At 33.5% G+C, this 13,341-nt stretch overlaps 2 protein-coding genes across 2 annotated transcripts; one reads left to right on the top strand and one right to left on the bottom strand.

Moving 5' to 3' along the window:
* The first annotated feature begins 1,125 nt into the window (after positions 1 to 1,125).
* Positions 1,126 to 1,536, top strand: LOC7476342 (uncharacterized). Its single transcript, XM_002305035.3, has one exon. The coding sequence runs from the start codon at positions 1,126 to 1,128 to the stop codon at positions 1,534 to 1,536; it is 411 nt and encodes a 136-aa protein (XP_002305071.1).
* Positions 1,537 to 2,419: 883 nt separating this feature from the next.
* Positions 2,420 to 3,605, bottom strand: LOC7470210 (probable inactive dual specificity protein phosphatase-like At4g18593). Its single transcript, XM_024598976.2, has 3 exons — positions 3,478 to 3,605; positions 2,842 to 3,134; positions 2,420 to 2,747 (listed from the first exon to the last, which is right to left on the bottom strand). Exons 2-3 carry the CDS (start codon positions 3,107 to 3,109, stop codon positions 2,593 to 2,595), a joined length of 423 nt encoding a protein of 140 aa, XP_024454744.2. The 5' UTR covers positions 3,110 to 3,134; positions 3,478 to 3,605; the 3' UTR covers positions 2,420 to 2,592.
* Between the last annotated feature and the right edge of the window lie 9,736 nt (positions 3,606 to 13,341).

Here is a 13,341-nt window from a genome sequence, read left to right as displayed (position 1 = left end):
TTAAAAATATAATTATCCTAGAAGCAACTTGGCCATAAATAAGCACGGCGTATGGATATTCAATTTACATAGTCCCACGTCTATCATACGGCGTAATGCAATAAACGTCAGCAAAGTTTGGGTGAAGAGAAACGAAGTTCCACTCTAAAATATTATATTCGAAATGATAAGGAAGTGGAAAATTATTTAAAAAAGACTTTAGATGGTGTTTTTTTTTTTTTTTTTTTTTTTTTAAATTTACAACGGTACAAGTTGACGCAAGTCACTCGTAAAAGCATTGATTAAAGCTCTAAGATTATGTCATCTGTTTTTATTTTAATTTGATGATAGAAAATGTTTTTGGAAACAATCGAGACTAAATTTTATTTTCCAACAATTTAAAAAGTTTATTAACGAATGCAATTAAGGAAATTTCAAATGATTTGGAATTGTTAGCAATTTATTGACAATTAAAACTGTGGCCAATGCTATTATTGACTTGAAGGTTTTGAAGTTGACTCAGTCTTAACAAAGTATACATCAATCCTATCGTTTGTTAGCAATTTTTTTGAAATTTAAACTTTAAATTTGGTATAATATATTTAAGAAACCAAACTTTAAGATAACATCATCTTGTCTAATATATCTAATGGAGTGATTGAGAGAGTGGTGGGTTATGTGATTGATGTTGGTAAGAGACAGAGGAGAAGCCTCTGTACGTGCTGCACAAGTGGTTTTTGGAACCTGTTCTTGAAAATGGTTTAACGTTAAGAAGTGCAGCGAAAAGCCATGGACGCACCTTTTATTGTAGAGAGAAGCTGGCGATGATATAGAGATTGCATATGAAAATGATTTTTGTTTTTCCGGTGTCCAGATCAATATCGCCAAATAAAACATGTTAAAATAGCTGCAGTTGAAGCATTTAAACAAGACACAGAGAACATCAATTTGAAATGATCCAATTTTGGTGGTTAATACAAGGGTAGTTTCTTTGTTTTCTCCATTGAGTTTGTCCAATTCATGTCATAATTTGGTGTGTGTGTTCGTGTATAAAAACAGATCACCTAAAACTAAGTCCTATCAATCAAAATTTGCCTCAGAGTGAGCTCTTAGTTATAACCAGTGAAGCTAGGAAATTCAGCAGCCATGGCCGAGAAGGAAGGAGCAATAGTGAAAACGGGCCATGAAGAGGGGCTCAAAATGGCAGCTTCCCTCCTTGAGGAATTCGGACTTCCTCTAGGACTTCTCCCTCTTGCAGATGTTGTTGAAGTTGGTTTTGTTAAGGGCACTGGATACATGTGGATCCTGCAGAAGAAGAAGGTCGAGCACAACTTCAAGATGATCAGCAAGCTCGTAAGCTACGACACTGAAATAACTGGTTTTGTCAGCACAAAGAACATCAAGAAACTCAAAGGAGTGAAGGCTAAGGAGCTCATGCTCTGGCCTCCAGTTAGCCAGATAATTGTTGATGACCCACCAACTGGAAAAGTTCACTTCAAGAGCCTCGCTGGTATCACCAAAACTTTCCCAGTCGAGGCATTTGGTGCTGGTCAGTGATTTACATCAAGAGTTCTGCAGATGAAGACCAGGCAATCCAGCCACGTGCAATAGTTCTACATGCTTTAAATTTTAAATGCAGTTGTAGTTTTGCCTTGTCATGTTTCCTTTCTCCATCTAGCATTAATTTGCTCATCAAGGATTTGATAATAATAATAATAATATTACCAAAATTGCAATATAATATAAATGCCCGTTACATTCCTATGCTTAATTGTGTAATTTTCAATATAATAAAGATTACAGTTATAGTGACTTGTTACATTATAAACATTACATAAAAGAAAGAAAGCAAGGACCTGATTGAAAAAAGTTTGGTCGAATATTGAATAAGAAGATTGATTACAACTGGATTTTCTGGCCAACCAGTAGATGGCACTTCGAAATTTGAAGTCCAGTTTACAGAGTTTATACCCGAATGACTCAAACCACACTCTAATGGATATGTCAAGCTAAATTAGAGAAGTATGCTAGCAACTTGAGATAGCGAGGATTTAATGACTGTAAAGATCATGCATAAAAGCCATTTCAAGCAAAGTTATTGCCCCAAGCCAGGCAGAACATCATGCAGTGTTTTCTCAGACCCCTCTCCACTTCTTGCCCAGAAACTTAAACAGCAAGGGAATAGATAATAACATCGACAAAAAGAATCGAACTACTAATTATTAAAATCAGTTAGGCTAGTTCATAACCCTGCAACTGCCTTCCGATCAACTAATTTCATCTTTGTTTACTCTAGTTTCTGTTCTCTTATTTGCTAAATCTTATGTAATGTAGTCGGAGAAAAAGGATCACCATCCAAGAAGGGATGCAGGCTAACACCTTGCTTCAGTTTTTCCTTAGCCCAACATGTATATGAACAGCATTTAATAAAGCAAGTAGATTTAAAAGAAAATAATAGATTTAAAATTTATAACCACCATTTCTAGTACATTTCTACAAGTAGCAAGCATTTAATGAAGGAAGTCTCTCTCTGGGCATCCAAGCACAGCGTAAGTGCAACCTCTAACTTTGATGGTTGCTAGAACTTACTACTTTAACCAAAACAGCTCTTGCTCATATATGGCATTCATCTAATTTATTTTTGTGAAGTAGAAACGCGGGATTGATCCAAGTTCCACAGTTGCATTGCATGCCTGCCCAATTGAAGGAACCCAAGCGCGCTTTGCAGCCCATGCACTGAAGTTTCTCCCCCACAAAACCCTCTTGTACTGTCAATTTCAAGATCCGAGTTAGCATTTTTAAAAGGCACATATACATTGATGCAAAGTAGAAAAAGGACAGATATTAGTAGTGTGTACTTGCCTGTTAGCATCCACTTCATGGGCTCTACAAATATAGAAGAGCATTCGGGTGGCTCTTGATTTTCGCAGGAGTCAACACTTTTCTTGTTCCATTTAAAGCATTGTTCTCCCTTTCCCCGCTCATGGGGGACAATATTCTCCTCCGATGCAACAATTCTTCTACATCTTTTACAGCGGTATATGACTGGAGGTTTAGGGGCAGTATCAGAATCAGTGGAATCGGCAGATGCCTGAGTTTCTGGGAGAGATTCCGAACTCACTGTCGCCATAATTGGATGCTCTAACCACTCACGACTGCCAACAACGAACAAGAGAAGAAGATTAACACAACCATATAGAGTTAGTATTTATAATCTCCCCAGTAGCATAAACAGGAACAGATGAAGAAGATGCCATTACAGAGAGATTCATCAATTGAAACTTAAAGAGAATAATTTTCTTCTAAGGTGAATTATAACCTCCCATGATACTAACTCTCAGTCTCACTCCCAAACTCTCTACCTCAAGGGCACAAAATTCTCCATGCTTTAAAAATCAAAACCCCTATATTCATAATTACAATACCCATGATTAAATTCTTCGCGTATTAGTCTAGGGTTTAAGCAACAACGTAAAAGAGCAGAGACTGATTAATTACCTTGCAAGACCGAACAAATCCAACTCTGTTATTTGGTTTGTGGTTTAGGATCCGAACATGAATGGATTAAATAATTTAAAGTTAACTACATGTCGTTTACAATAGACAGCGAAATCTCTGCGCGTTATTATTATTTTTATTAAAAAGAAAAATTAGCCTACTGACAAGTCATCTAAAAAAGAAGACAGATACAAAAAATAAAGAGAAAATAAAATCAATACCCCCATTAAAAATAATAAAATACCTCCACTTAATATTTATATTATTTATTGATATATATATATATATATATATATATATATATATATAAAATAAATTTTAAAAAATAACTAATAAAATATTATTTATTATAATTTAAGTACAGTAAAAAATCTCGATAGACCGTTGGCCGTAGTGAGTTATTAAGGATTGAAATTAGTGTATATTTTTAGTTATTTTATGAGATTTATTTAAAAAAAACAAAAAAGACAAATACAAGAAAGAAAAAGAAAATAAAATCAACACCCTCATTAAAATTGATAAAAATACTCCATATAAGATTTATCTTCTCTACTTATATTTTGTTTTTTTTAAGTAAATCCAAAAAAATAACTGATAGAAAATTACTTTATATATAGTTTTAGTACCGTAAAATTTATCGGATGAGAAGTTTTACTTTCAATGAGTGGCGGAGCGAGTTACTAGGGGTCTGGGATTATATATTATGGGCTGGAAACATCAGTGGCCCAATGCATACAAAGACCAGGACTGTTGGTATGTTGTTTAAAAGCCCAGAGTGTATAGAAATGGCATCAACCGATTAGGACTAGAGGAGTTAGGTTGACGATATTTAGGAAGGCAAGAGTCTCCTTATTGTGTCGGATAACTAAGAATCTCTTATTAAAAACAATACCCTAATCAAATTCCATAACTAAATCATAAAAAAAACTTCATATTACTAATTTTAACTTCACCTAAATCTAATTAGTTATTAAAACACGTAAAATCTCATTAAAATCACAGCTTTTTTATGGTTTCAAACTGAAAAATCCAAGATTAATGTGATGTGAACATGATTTATAATTCATGCGACGGGTTTGAATGTTTCTTATTTGAAAAATGGGCATTTAATAGGCACTCTTTCAATAAAACTTGAGCCTTTTCTCTTAAGGTTGAATATCTGGATATGTCAGATCTTATTATTATTATTATTTTATTAAAGAAAAAGATATCCATAGTTTACGGAAAAAATGTGTTAAAGATTGATGACTATTGAAACCAAGAATAAACTATTCACATTAAAGCATCAACAGTAAACAATGATACAAGTATTCTGAACCATTTATAGTAAGGGTGTTCGGGAGTGTGGTAGCGGTTGTTTTTTAAAATACTTTTCATTTTAAAACATATTAAAATAATATTTTTTTATTTTTAAAAAATCAATTTTTATATCAGTACATCAAAATGATCTGAAAATATCAAAAACATATTAATTTAAATTTTTTTTTATATTTTTTAAAAACACTTTTCAACCGCAATACCAAACACTACTACAAGGTATCACAAATTAAGCAACACTAAGATAACCTTTACAATTTGATGAATTGATACAAATTAAAAAGTTATTTTTGAAGGTCTTTCCTAACATCTCGTGTTCAAACTCTAAAACCATATAAAATACAACTAAAATCGTAAAAGTCTGTAGTTTTATTCGGCCAAGAATACCCTAAAATATGAAAAACAACTAGAAAAAACCCAATTAAAAAAAGATGAAGCTAAATCCAAAATGAACAATGTGAAGCAATGATGAAGCTAGAATTACTTGAGAAGGAGGGAAAAAGATTAAAAATATTTTATGAATGAAAGAAATATACTAATTGTCTTCGATTATTATGTTTAAACCGAGAAGATTCATAAAATTAAGTAAAACTTGTATGAAAGCTATTTTCTCCCTACAGTTAATTAAAATTAAGTGCACTAGTTTGACGATGATAATTTTAAAAATATATTCTGTATCTATAATCTTTTATTTTAAATTGATATTTAATAACAAGTTGGCTCCGGTTGGATTATGAGAACTGTTTATATATCAAATCCGTAACTCTCTTTTGAATTACAAAGTTTATTTTTTTAACCATCTTATTTATTAGTTATAAAAATACATATATTTAGTTCTCTCTTCATATTTCTTTATAAAAAAAACTTATTTAGTTAAATCTAAATTTGAACACTAAATACTTATTATAAAAAGAAAAATGCAATTTTAAATATATAAGTTAGAAAATTAATTACCCTTAGTAAATTACTCCTAGAATTAATATAATAATTTTAAATTGCATAAATAACTGATTCTTTGAAAACTAATTGTTTCGTTAAAGAACTAGAAATGATCTAGGAGCATTTCTATATATTTTTGGTCTACTTTGTGTTGCTTTGGAATTTAAATTTTATTTAAGGGGGGCATTTCTACGTCCCTTAAAAAAGAGACTTATCTTTTTGCAAAATATTTACATCGGTTTCTTTTAAAAACAAAATGACATGTCGAAAATAACGCTTATCTCTAGAAAGAGAGATTACGTCGAAGTTGTTAAAAACAAACATTGGACTCGAATTAGTTGTGAGCATTGGGCTTTGGACCCATATTGATGGTGATAATTGAGCTGTGGCCTCGTATTGATGGTGAAAATTAGGCTTTGAACCAGTATGAATGGTGAGAATGAGATTTTGAAATTCAGATATATCTTTGCTTGATTTGTGTAGAGTGAATCAAGGGTTTGAAAGCTGGACCTTTCAACAAGAAAGGAAAGTAACCAAACTATTAGAGATCATGTGTTTCTTGTTTTTGTGCCACCACGAGGATCGATTAGGTTCAAATTTAAGCTTTAATGGTGCACGAGAGTCAACTCTTTGTTCTAACGTCTTCTAATGCCTAGAATTTAGAACAAAACAACGTCATTTCCTTGAGAATCAATCAAGTGAAGTTTGGAACACCAAAAAATTGATGACCAAATATTAGCTAACAATAACGGGTATTGATCTGATTCTTAAGATGAGGAGATGGAGTTCAACATATTGGAAACGGATTAAGTATTTGGGTATTCTTTGAAATGAATAATTGTACATAAATGGATCAAATACTAGCAAGAAGTTCAAGGCAGTGCCATTTGATGATGACAAGATACAAGAAAGCTATCTCAGCTGATGTGACATCTGCAATGAAGACTGGCTTTTTTGTTTTGTTTTGTTTTGTTTTTTTTTTTAATGTGATTCAATTTATTAGGGTTGAATTGTCAAAACTCAAACTTGAGACCTAACCTCTCTTGCTTATGCAAGAGAAGAGTACCATTGAGTAACAAGTTCGTTGCTTATGCCGCAAAGACTAGCTGCGTTATTGTATTCCTGGAGAATGCCAGCCCTTACTCCTACTTGGAGCTGTGCATCAAGGGTTAGAGTTGTAGTCACCTGTTACTTGGAATAACACCTTGTACCTCCCTGAATTCTAGCTGATGAGTAACAGCAGTATGATGATTATCCAGCTATTCTTTGCTAACAAAATTTCAGTGTGAAATTCTACAGTCGTCCAGCCAGAAGGAATGTATTTTATTTCCAGAGTGAATATCGCGCAGCCTTTATTTCTTTTCATCCCCTATGATTTTCAGAGATTACCCGGTTGATTATTTCCTGCAACTTCTCTGGGTTCATCCATTATACCATACAACCATTGCATGACAATTCATCTCTGTACAGATGCAAGTTATTAAGTTTATTGTGTGCGGCTACAGCTACTTCTATTTTCCGAGCCGAGCTTCTAACCAAACTCCATCAAATGCTGAACAGGAACAACTTCAAGAACAGGCAAAACTGTAATTGCCACACAGAAAGAATAAACAATCATTTGGGCATGGGATATGGTAATAGAACACACGGAGAACGGGAAGCAGAGTAATTTCCACTAGCGTGTAGTTGTTGCCTGTTATGCTGCCATTGATTCTGTATTAACAGAGAACCTATAAACTATAAAACCTCAGCAGCAGTACTAGTAGCTATATATATCGAAATTTCTTCCTTGAATAATGTGATGGTTTATCTCTACATGTCCAGCTCATTCACAGATAATGTTCTCTGTCAATGTTAATTGTCATCCATTGCAGTTTCGCAGGTCACATGGTCATCGGCGATTGGAGAACTTGAGAAAACAAGCGTTTTCTCGAGTATTCCAATGGTTTATAATCACGTGATTAGAGAAAGATCTCGATCTGTTCATTAATTAGGCAACAACGATTTCGTTGCATACCCCTTTCAATTTAAGCAAGCAATTGTCAACCTGCACAGCAATATTTGATCTTCATCTTTTGTTCTTTCCTCTTTTAATCAAATTACACAGTTTCACTTAATGTGAAACAATGTTGTTTTTGTTGGTGGGAGAAACTACTAGTGGTGGCTCTGATACCAATTGTTGGGGATTTCTGCTCCCCCTGCGGAACGGTGGTGTTCATGATCATTGCTCAAAGGAGGCTAAGCACACTGACACAATATTTAACGTGGTTCGGCAAATCGCCTACATCCACGGGAGAGATCAATATTATTAGAGATAGAGAAAGAATACAACACACGGAGGAGGATCACATCCACTCAACTCCCATCTCTCATTGCTACATAGGGCAGCAGCTGCATAAGGCAGCAGGGCTGCTGGTGGCAGCCCTTCTCTTTCTTTCTCTCTTCTTCTCTCTTTTGTTCTTGCTCTCTCTCATTTTATGCTGCACTCTTGGTGTCTATTTATAGGCTTCAATGACAGCTCCTCTTGCTCCTTTGTCAACAGTGGTGGCTGCCAAACTTTGACATTAGACAATGGTTGTTGGCTGCCACCAACAACCCACCATTGTAGCCTCCTTCTTTGACAATGTCAAGGGGCTGCAAATGCTGCACCAACAGCCCTCTTTGACTCTCACATGGCAGCCATCTTCTTTGACAATGGCAGCCACATAATTGGCAATATTCCAACAGTTTTCTGCCCTCAATCAAAATTAGGTTTTTCCTAATATGAATCAAGCCAAACCTTATATTAGTCCTCCACCATCTGCGTCTTTCACTCCATGGTCCTTGGACTATCAATTTTCATCTTTTTGTCTCTTAATTTCTTTCAATTCAACCCCTGACCGAATTAGAATATATCCTCTAAATTCTCTACTTTATTCATTTCAGTCATTTGTCCTTTAATTCTTTATTTTTAAGCCAAAATAACTTCAACTTCAATTTTCTTCTTCAATTAATCTCTTAATTGATTTTCTAACTTGGTTCTTTATTTCAAAATCATCCTTGAACTTAGAATTTCTTTCAATTTCATCCATATTAAATCAAATTAATCTCTTTTATCAATTTCTTCTTCAATTATGCCCTCAATTATGGCCTTAAAATTCCGAAACTCAATTTTTGCATGTGATACTCAATTATTGGTCCAATTTTCAACTCAAGATGTGTATTTTTAATTGTTTTTGTATTTGTTTTAATTTTTTATAAAATTTTCAAGATTTGTATGACACACAAAAATTAAATAAAAATAAATAAATGATTAAAATTATTGAAAAGATATATTTTCTTAATTTTTCAAACATGTACACAAATTGGGTTACAACAAGGTATGTGTATTATCAAGCTCGACCTTATATTTATACATTTAGTGTTTTATTTATACTAACCCTTGGTTTTAGGGTTATGAAAAGTTGTTTGAAAAATAATTATTCTAATAAAACAAATGTCGCAAAAAAGGGTTTGCATTAATTAATAAGATACAAGGGGTGTTAATTAAAGAGATGCCTTTTTATCCTTATTTAATTCCTTTAAAAGTTTTTTTTTAAATCATTAATTTCCTACATATCTCAAAATGCTATATTAAAAAAAATGATAAGAAAAGGAGGAATTATAATAGAAAGTTATTTTGTTTTGTTGAAATTTAAATTAGTGCATGCTCTTCTTTTGAAAGAAAAAAAATATTTTGACATATAATTAGATAAATTTTTTTGAAGAATTCCCTATAACAACACGAGATTAAATATCTTAATTTATATTTATCTCTTAACTTTTTAACATAGTCTTAGATTAAAATTAACAGATTTTTAGTATTTATTGACATATAATTCTCGATCAATTTTGTTAAATATGTGCACCAAGTTTTTTTAAGTACAGAAACACGTTGATGACGCCTATATTTTTTTATATAAAAAAACTTTTGATATGACCTATGGTGAAATGCAGGTAAACTGACTAGTAGAAACTAAAATTAATAGAACTTAATTAACAAACACTACAACCCTTTGGAAAAAAAAAACATTGTTCACCTAGACTCAAGGGCCATGTTCGTTGGAACAATGTAATAACGATTTTGCTCTTTTCATAAAAAATAATTGAACAAGCTATTGGCGGTTGTGAGGTCTTCGCATAAGGTCCATTCGTTATTATCAAATTGTTCGGGGTGCAAGTAGATCGTTTTCCATTTTAAAAGCATAGTGAAACAATTAAAATATTCAAAGAAGCAAAACTTTTGGAGGTGGCGTCTAAGGGCATTTTCATCTTTTCACACTAGTATTTTGGTGATGGTTATGTTGGATAAGGGGCAATTTGGTATTTTAATACATGTAAAATATAATTAAAAAAACGTAACCGGAGCATGCAAGGCACTCATCAACGCGTCCTGGAGGCAAAAAAAATGCTCTTTTATTGTGTCGTTAAAATCCTCGCAGCTTCCTCTTCCTATTAGAGCAGTGCCCGTAGTCGTTGGTGAGGTGGTTTTTTGTTGGCGACACTTTCTTTCTTTTTCCCTCTTTTCTCTTATCTCCTCCCCTCAAAATTCATGCTAGCCATGCAAAATTTTGGAGTGGTCCTTTTTTTATTAAGATTTTAAATTTGACCATTTTGTAAAATTTTGATTTGTTTCAATTTCATCTTTCAATCCAAATTTATGATATATTTTTTTTTCATTTTAATTCTCATTCTTTTGATTTGATTTTTCTCCTTTTGTTAAATTAATTTTTCTTTTAAATTTCACCCTTCAATAAAAAAAAACTAGTTTCCCTCTAATTTATTTATTTTTATTTCAATGTTGAACTTAATTCTTTTAATTGCAATTTTTTGTTTTATATCCTTTTGTATAATTGATTTTTTTCATAATTTCATCCCTCAACATTCGATTGGTTGGGCGTTGAAACTCATGGTTTTTCTAGGTGGAGTGTTTCCGGTCTAATAACCTGCATTGCGGCTTTGGAAAGTTAATGCGCATTGACATTAATTTTTTTATAACTATTTTTTTTTTTGGGTTATCATTGTCTCATGACCTGGGCTGCGAGTTTAGCAGGTTAACCCGGGTTGACTCGTTCTTTTTTATATAGCCATTATTTTAAAGAAATTTTAATTTTTTTTCAGTCATGTCTTTCAAAATCCGGTTTTCTCCTTTTGTATTTAATTAGTTGGGAATTGAAGTACATTGTGTTTTCCTTTTTGAAAAAGGTTTTTTGTTGCCCGATTATCACAATTACCTTTTTTTGGTCTATTTAAATACAACCGTCTTCACCAGCGAAGCCATCGTCTGCTCCTCCAGCACGACCACTGTGTCTCTGCACCAAGAGAAGAAGAACAACCGCAGAAGAATCACCGTCTGTCGCCGCTCACCGAGAACGGTCACCACGAGCCACCGTCGGCCCAACCACCACGCTCCCTCCTCCCCTTTTCTGGCTCCTCTGCTGTGTTCACCATTTGCATGCAGAACGTGAGCAATTCACGTTCTGCAGCAAAGTGGAAAATAATTATATATAACGGGTTACTGTGGCATGCACAGTAACCCACTATTTGTTTTTTGGGCTGGAACATCAGCCCAGCCCACGCGGCTGGGTTGAGTCCAGCCACAACAAGGTTCTCTTTTGGGCCGGTCCTGGCCCAATTTCATTTTGGGTTGATTTCAGCCCAGCCTCTTTTTGGGCCGGGCCGGCCGAGTCAAAAAAATATTCAAAAATCATTTTGGGAAAATTTGTGATATTCCCGGGCATTTTTCTACGTCATTTTGATTAATATCGGGTAGTATTTTTATACCGTAAAAATACAAATCCGGTATTAAAATACCCGGTTTTCGTCAAAACATAAAAAAAAACATGTCTTTGTTTTCATGCATACGGCCCGGTCTCTCAAAAAAAATAAAATCATATTGTATTTACATACAACAAAGAAAACTTCAAATATATATATATATATATATATATATATATATATATATATATATATATATTAGCTTGCATTTTGGCTTTAATAACCAATTTATTAAAGTTACGAGAACTCGGCTAATATTTCAAAAAAAAGAAAAAAATATTTTGTTTTGTTTTAATGTCTGAGATTATGAATTTATACGTAAAACATATTGCCGATATTAAAAATATAGTTCTTTTATAGACTTTAGAACGGTTAGGTTTTACCCCATAAGATAAGAACCTTCTTATTGAGGAGAGTTTTTCTTGAACCATAGACGGACCAACAATTAAAAAAACATAACAAGACCTTATTTTTTATCAGACAATAAAACAATGCACCGTACCTTAGGTAGGACATATTTGAGATGCTAATACCTTCCCTTTACGCAATCAGTCTCCGTACCCGATCTTTGAGACCAGTTAGGGTTCCTAGTGACCAAAATATTAGGTGGCGACTCCCATTCCATTTTTTCCACTGATAAGAAATAAGAATTCCTTGTCTCCCCATATCTGCCAAGATAGACATACATACCACACCTGATGAGGGTGGTAGGGTGATCGCCGCGACACCGCACACGTGCGACAATTATCAAATTGTTCGGGGCGCAAGTAGATCGTTTTCCATTTTAAAAGCACAGTGAAACAACTAAAATTTTCAAGGAAGCAAAACTTTTGGAGGTGGCGTCTAAGGGCATTTTCATCTTTTCACACTAGTATTTTGGTGATGGTTATGTTGGATAAGGGGCAATTTGGTATTTTAATACATGTAAAATATAATTAAAAAAAACGTAACCGGCACATGCAAGGCACTCATCAACGCGTCCTGGAGGCAAAAAAAATCCGGTTTTGTCCTTTTGTATTTAATTAATTTGGAATTAAAGTACATTGTGTTTTTCTTTTTGAAAAAGGTTTTTTGTTGCCCGATTATCACAATTACTTTTTTTTTGGTCTATTTAATATCATTGTTTTTTTTTTTAAAAAAAAATTTAATTAAAATAAAATCAACTTATTTGATTTAGTTGATTCTACGAGCTCAACATTATTTATTTTTTATACGAGAAGAAATGGCCCTGCGGTGTAAAGTGGGTTGTTGAGCTAGTGTTTTAGCTAAAGCATCAATTTAAGCAACCTTGAAGTTTCGCAATAAAGTTTTCTTCCTTGGAATCATTGTGAAATCAATGGAAATTAAGTTATGATCCAATCAATATCACAAATAAAAATTATTGCATGCATATTTCAATTATTTGGATGAAGCTGTGCCGAGGCTGTTGTAAATGGAATCTTAATTTCATCGACAAAAATAAAGGAATCCAAACTTATTGATTAGTACAGTGCTTGAAACGAAATCAAAAGCCTTTGCCGTGATTTGCTCTACCAGTGTTGTCTTCGGCATTGGTCGTTAAAAAAATCATCCCACGTATCGGTTGGTTCGTCTCGGTTTTAATTAAAAAATTAAATAAATTAAGGAGATGGAATCTTCCCCCATTCCATTAATTATTGACAGTCATGGTTCGATCGTTGATCACACGTACACGGTACACTGGCAAGAAGAAGAAGATGATGGAAGTTCTAACCAATGGGATGTGTTGGTCTGTTCCTTTATCAAAATCTAAGCCCCAAATTTCCACTGAGCTTCTTGACTCCTGTGGTTGGA

This window comes from Populus trichocarpa, chromosome 4 (genome assembly GCF_000002775.5).
Source record: "Populus trichocarpa isolate Nisqually-1 chromosome 4, P.trichocarpa_v4.1, whole genome shotgun sequence".
In the NCBI taxonomy this organism is placed as follows: domain Eukaryota; kingdom Viridiplantae; phylum Streptophyta; class Magnoliopsida; order Malpighiales; family Salicaceae; genus Populus; species Populus trichocarpa.
This window is presented reverse-complemented; position numbering and strand designations above follow the sequence as displayed.